Source organism: Oncorhynchus gorbuscha, unplaced genomic scaffold, assembly GCF_021184085.1.
Source record: "Oncorhynchus gorbuscha isolate QuinsamMale2020 ecotype Even-year unplaced genomic scaffold, OgorEven_v1.0 Un_scaffold_2326, whole genome shotgun sequence".
In the NCBI taxonomy this organism is placed as follows: Eukaryota; Metazoa; Chordata; class Actinopteri; order Salmoniformes; family Salmonidae; genus Oncorhynchus; species Oncorhynchus gorbuscha.
Genome location: NW_025746872.1, coordinates 1 through 6,908, shown reverse-complemented (window position 1 = coordinate 6,908; position 6,908 = coordinate 1). Strand labels below are relative to the sequence as shown.

Here is a 6,908-nt window from a genome sequence, read left to right as displayed (position 1 = left end):
ATTTTATAGGGTCACTCCACAGTTAAGGCTGACCAGTGCCTATACAAAGTCTACACTTTGTCAGGATCAAAAGAGATATGAAAAGAGCAAACTCCCCAGTCCCTGCCGGTGACAAGCATACCCATAACATGATGCTGCCACCACAATAGTTAATGTGTGGTCTATCTCCAGGTCATCAGACTGTTAAATAGTCACCTCTAGCCGGCCTCCGCCCAGTACCCTGCCCTGAACTTTAGTCACTGTTACTAGCCGTCTACCACCCAGTACTCCACCCTGTATTCTAGTCAAGGCTCATCCTATATAACTACTACTGTACACACCTTTTATATTCATATACGGTCCATAATGTCTAGATACATCAACATATACATTGTAAACCAACTGTATATATTTATATTCCAGACTCTGACATTCCTCGTTCTACCATTTCTATATTTCTAAATCCTTCAAATAAATTGTAGGGAAAATAATTAGGTTACACAAATGACTATTTCCAAACAAAGATAATAGACAAGTAGAATGGGAGAGGTTTCTTATACTATCTTTACTTACTCAGTGAAGAGACTCCAGGGATGGTGATGAAGGCTGTAGGAATGAAGATCAGACAGTGAAGAGACTCCAGGGATGGTGATGAAGGCTGTAGGAATGAAGATCAGACAGTGAAGAGACTCCAGGGATGGTGATGAAGGCTGTAGGAATGAAGATCAGACAGTGAAGAGACTCCAGGGACAGAGATGAAGGCTGTAGGAATGAAGATCAGACAGCAATACTGGTCCTGTGGTCAGGTGGGGTTAGTGGTCGATCCAGCCAATGATTGTGAGGAAGCATGCGGGGAACAGGCTCCTTTCTACTATCATTCTGGGGTCTGGATACATGCCAACAAAGACTAAAACTGCTTCAAACAATGGGAGTGGCTACCATTGACCATCACACTTTCTTTCATAACCAGGAAGCCCATGTTGAGCCATCAGTGTTCCCACTATGGAAGAGGGAGCAGGAAGCCGTCATCCAGTCTCTCAAGGACAAAGGTGCAGCACTGGTGTTAGTAGCTGATGACAGAAGTGACAGCCTGGACACAAAACAAAGTTTGACACGATCAGTGTTGTTGAGCAGAGAATCAACCAGATTGATTCACGATCATTGTTGTTGAGCAGAGAATCAACCAGGTTGTTGAAGTTATTCAGGTACATAATACATTTTATTTGTTTAATTCTGTTTTATTCAATTAGAATAATTTACTCTGAATGAGAACAATCACATCTGTGAGCTTTATGCATTATAACATCGATTGACTAAATGATGACGCTGACAGCTTTGTAGTAAAACCAGGGTTGGAGTCAATTCCATTTAATTTCCAGTCAATTCAGAAAGTAAACCAAATTCCACATTTTCCTCATTGAAAACCATAGAAGAGAATTGGAATTTTCAGTTTACTTCCTGAATTTACTGGAATATTCTGAAATTGATTCAATTGGGAGGTTTTCCTCATGAATCTGCACAACAACACCCTATAATGACGAAGCAAAAACAGGATTTTAGAAATGTTTGCAAATGCATTTAAATATTAAACTGAAATATCACATTTAAATAAGTATTCAGAACCTTAACTCAGTGCTTTGTTGAAGCACTTTTGGCAGTGATTATAGCCTCAAGCCACCTTGGGTATGACACTACAATCTTGGCACCCCTGTATTTGTGGAGTTTCTCCCATTCTTCTTTGCAGATCCTCTCAAGATCTGTCAGGTTGGATGGAGAGCGTCACTGCGCAGCTATTTTCAGGTTTTCTTCAGAGTTGTTCGATCGGGTTCAAATCCGGGCTCTGGCTGGGCCACTCAAGGACATTCAGAGACTTGTCCCAAAGCCACTTCTATGTTGTCTTCGCTGTGTGCTTAGGGTCGTTGTCCTGTTGGAAGGTGAACCTTTGCCCCAGTTTGAGGTCCTGAGTGCTCTTGAGCAGGTTTTCATCAATTATCTCTCTGTACTTTGCTCCGTTCATCTTTCCCTCGATCCTGACTAGTCTCCCAGTCCCTGCCGCTGAAAAACATCCCTACACCATGATGCTGCCACCACCACTCTTCACCGTAGGGATGGTGCCAGGTTTCCTCCAGACCTGACGCTTGGCATTCAGGCCAAAGAGTTTAATCTTGGTTTCATCAGATCAGAGACTCACGTCTGTAGCCATCAATTGCTTTGAAAGGCTGGTCATGGCTCACACCCCACCATTATCCAAGAAACCCTGGACCCACTCTAATTTGCATACCGCCCCAACAGATCCACAAATGATGCAATCTCTATTGCACTCAACACTGCCCTTTCACATCTGGACAAAAGGAATACCTATGTACAGTCGTGGCCAAACTTTTGAGAATGATACAAATATAAATGTTCACAAAGTGTGCTGCCTCCGTTTGTATGACGGCAATTTGAAGATACTCCAGAATCTTATGAAGGGTGATCAGATGAATTGCAATTAATTGCAAAGTCCCAAATTTGCCATTCAAATGAACTGAATCCCCCAAAAACTTTTCCACTGCATTTCAGCCCTGCCACAAAAGGACCAGCTGACATCATGTCAGTGATTCTCTCGTTAACACAGGTGTGAGTGTTGACGGGGACAAAGCTGGAGACTCTGTCATGCTGATTGAGTTCGAATTTTGTATTTTTTATTTTATTTTTTACCTTTATTTAAAACTAGTTAAGAACAAATTCTTCCAGAATAACAGACTGGAAGCTTCAAACGGAGGGTGGTGCTTGGAATCATTGTTCTTCCTCTGTCAACGATGGTTACCTGCAAGGAAACACGTGCCGTCATCATTGCTTTGCACAAAAAGGGTTTCACAGGCAAGGATATTGCGGCCAGTAAGATTGCACCTAAATCAACCATTTATCGGATCATCAAGAACTTCAAGGAGAGCGGTTCAATTGTTGTGAAGAAGGCTTCAGGGTGCCCAAGAAAGTCCAGCAAGCTCCAGGACCGGCTCCTAAAGTTGATTCAGCTGCGGGATCGGGGCACCATCAGTACAGAGCTTGCTCAGGAATGGCAGCAGGCAGGTGTGAGGGCATCTGCACGCACAGTGAGGCGAAGACTTTTGGAGGATGGCCTGTTGTCAAGAAGGGCAGCAAAGAAGCCACTTCTCTCCAGGAAAAATATCAGGGACAGACTGATATTTTGCAAAAGGTACAGGGATTGGACTGCTGATGACTGGACTGCTGAGGACTGGACTGCTGAGGACTGGACTGCTGAGGACTGGACTGCTGAGGACTGGACTGCTGAGGACTGGACTGCTGAGGACTGGGGTAAAGTCATTTTCCCTGATGAATCCCCTTTCCTATTGTTTGGGGCATCCGGAAAAAACTTGTCTGGAGAAGACAAGGTGAGCGCTACCATCAGTCCTGTGTCATGCCAACAGTAAAGCAACCTGAGACCATTCAAGTGTGGGGTTGCTTCTCAGCCAAGGGAGTGGGCTCACTCACAATTTTTACTCAGAACACAGCCATGAATAAAGAATGGTACCAACACATCCTCCGAGAGCAACTTCTCCCAACTATCCAGGAACAGTTTGGTGATGAACAATGGCTTTTCCAGCATGATGGAGCACTTTGCCATAAGGCAAAAGTGATATCTAAGTGGCTCAGGGAACAAAACATAAATATTTAGGGTCCACGGTCAGGAAACTCCCCAGACCTTAATCCCATTGAGCATATTGGTGTTCAATCCTCAAGAGGCGGGTGGACAAACGAAAACCCACAAATTCTGACAAACTCCAAGCATTGATTATGCAATAATGAGCTGCCATCAGTCAGGATGTGGCCCAGAAGTTAATTGACAGCATGCCAGGGCGGATTGCAGAGGTCTTGAAAAAGAAGGGTGAACACTGCAAATATTGACTCTTTGCATCAACTTCATGTAATTGCCAATAAAAGCCTTTGACACTTATGAAATGCTTGTAATTATACTTCAATATTCCATAGTAACAAAAAAGTATATTTCATAATAAAAGTCGTAATACAAATATCATCTCAGTGAATTCATGACATGTGAACGAACAAGCCTTTTCATACGTTATAATATGGCTATACAGTGGGGAGAACAAGTATTTGACACACTGCCGATTTTGCAGGTTTTCCTACTTACAAAGCATGTAGAGGTCTGTAATTTTTTATCATAGATACACTTCAACCGTGAGAGACGGAATCTAAAACAAAAATCCAGAAAATCACATTTAATGATTTTTAAGTATTTGATTTGCATTTTATTGAGACCCAGAGTTACTTCTGCTGCAGAGGATAAGTTCATTAGAGTCTCCAGCCTCAGAAAATGCTGCCCAAATAAATGTTTCACAGAGTTGAACTAACAGACACATCTCAATATCAACTGTTCAGAGGAGACTGTGTGAATCAGGCCTTCATGGTCGAATTGCTGCAAAGAAACCACTACTCAAGCACACCAAAAAGAAGAAGAGACTTGGGTCAAGAAACACGAGCAAGCCTTCACATTGACCCTGTACTGGTACCTCCTGTACATAGCCTCCACATTGACTCTGTACTGGTACCTCCTGTATATAGCCTCCTGTATATAGCCTCCACATTGACTCTGTACTGGTACCTCCTGTATATAGCCTCCACATTGACTCTGTACCGGTACCCCCTGTATATAACCTCCACATTGACTCTGTACCGGTACCCCCTGTATATAGCCTCCACATTGACTCTGTACTGGTACCCCCTGTATATAGCCTCAACATTGACTCTGTACTGGTACCCCCTGTATACAGCCTCCACATTGACTCTGTAGCCACGGTATAGTTTTTTTATCATTTAACTTTTTTTCTTACCTCTTATTTTTCTTAACTACATTGTTGGTTAAGGGCTTGTCAGTAAGAATTTCACGGTAATGTCTACACCTGTTGTAGCTTTGTAGCGTAGCTTTAAGGGAATAGTATGGTCACATCTAGATATAAATTAACAGAGTAAATGTGTATAAACACACTTCCTATTCATGGAAGTATTTATTCATCATCTACATATTCATATTACGCTTCTACGTCTGTGTACAGGAAAGTATTAGTTGTAAGACATAAGAGAAAATGTATCAGCTTATTGTTAAATTATTATGACGTTGTAAGTCGCTCTGGATAAGAGCGTCTGCTAAATGACTTAAATGTAAATGTAAATGTAACGTTCTTTCCAAACTGCGTTACCCACTCCAGCCAGCAGATGGCGACGAGCGTCTTTCAGGTGACTCTTCTTGCGTGACGTATAATGGACTGGACGGACGATTCTTCAGGAACAACAACACGGATACTATTTCAACCACCTGGGTAGCTTGCTAGACAAGATAAAACTGAAAGATTGACGTTTTAGGCCATGTTAATATACATTAGCTAATCGCAGTGTTTAAAACACATTTCAGTTGACGTTAACTTGAACCTAATGTGCTTGTTCAATTTGCAAATTTGTTAAAGATTGATACTGAGCCTAGCACTAGGCTATTCGCTAATGCTAACTAGCTAGCTAACATCCCTGACCATGAGCTCATTAAACTACTCATCCCCTGCTAAAGAAGAGGATGTCTGCTGTTCGGAGAAAGAAGCTCTGGCGCTGAACATTGTCGTGAAAGACGAAGAGGAGGATATTACAGTGAAAGGAGAGAAAGATGCTCTGGCTCTGGACATTGTCGTGAAAGACGAAGAGAAGGATATTACAGTGAAAGGAGAGAAAGAAGCTCTGCCGCTGAACATTGTCGTGAAAGACGAAGAGGAGGATATTACAGTGAAAGGAGAGAAAGATGCTCTGGCTCTGGACATTGTCGTGAAAGACGAAGAGGAGGATATTACAGTGAAAGGAGAGAAAGATGCTCTGGCTCTGGACATTGTCGTGAAAGACGAAGAGGAGGATATTACAGTGAAAGGAGAGAAACAACCTTTCAGAATGGAAGAGGAGGCTGTTATAGGGAAAGAAGAGAAAGCATACTCTTCCTCTCTAAAAGGTTCTATCACAGTAAAGGTGAAGGAGGAAGACGTTTTGGGAGTGAAAGAGGAGGAGACAGAATATCAGATTAATAGCAGTGAGTACTGTCTTAAAAACAGGGGCACAAACTATGCAGTTGTTGAATTAATGTGTGGTTTTTAAGGGGCATTCTACTTAGGTTATTCACTTCAATGTGATGTTCAGTACTATTTAAATTGTTAAAGGGTCAATCTGCCACTGCTACATATATTTTTGGGACTGTTAAATGAGATTTAATTATATATAACAGGCTTTTAAAATGTAACAATGGAGCATAATTTATACTTAAAATATCAAAGGGACACAAGGCACCCAATTAATTTAGAGATATTAATGCCTCTGATAAGACCCTATGACTGTAATAGACAGTAATAATTGATGATGGTAATAAGTTCACCATCTGTTTGATGTTCTCGTTCAAACAGGAGAGAGACATGACTATCATGGATCCTCTGGGGAGCCTCAACAACATCCTGATGCTGACGAGACAGAGAAGAGTCTCTCCAGATCAGACCACCAGATGGTACAGCTTGGTCTGGTCTAGCATACAGCTTGCTCTATCGGGGGCTGGGTTTCTGTAAGGCACTTTATGACAACAGTGACATCAGCATCCATAATGATATATGTCTGTGTCCCCTCTTTATGGTTACCAGGACAACGCTAGCCCTTCCTCCCTCCCGGAGTCCCCGTGTCGTGCCTCTCCCGGTAGCACCTTACTGCTGGGTATGAAGAGGTTGTCTGTGCTGCTGGTGGACTGCAGGAAAACAACGGGGCTGAGTGGAACTGTGAGAGGAGGAGAAGAGAAGAAAGGATCAGATTTGACACATCAAAGTAAGTGCTGTAGTTTAGTTTGATCTGCCCACCGGTATCTGTTACCAGGACAACCAGCAGAGTTCTGT

General features: G+C 42.4%; 1 protein-coding gene across 1 annotated transcript; it reads left to right on the top strand.

Moving 5' to 3' along the window:
- Positions 1–5,259: 5,259 nt before the first annotated feature.
- Positions 5,260–6,849, top strand: LOC124025652 (the record flags this gene model as incomplete). The annotated part of the gene is made up of 3 exons (XM_046338987.1): positions 5,260–6,067; positions 6,435–6,532; positions 6,663–6,849. Coding segments are annotated over exons 1-3 (823 nt in total), but the record flags the coding sequence as incomplete, so codon positions are not given.
- Between the last annotated feature and the right edge of the window lie 59 nt (positions 6,850–6,908).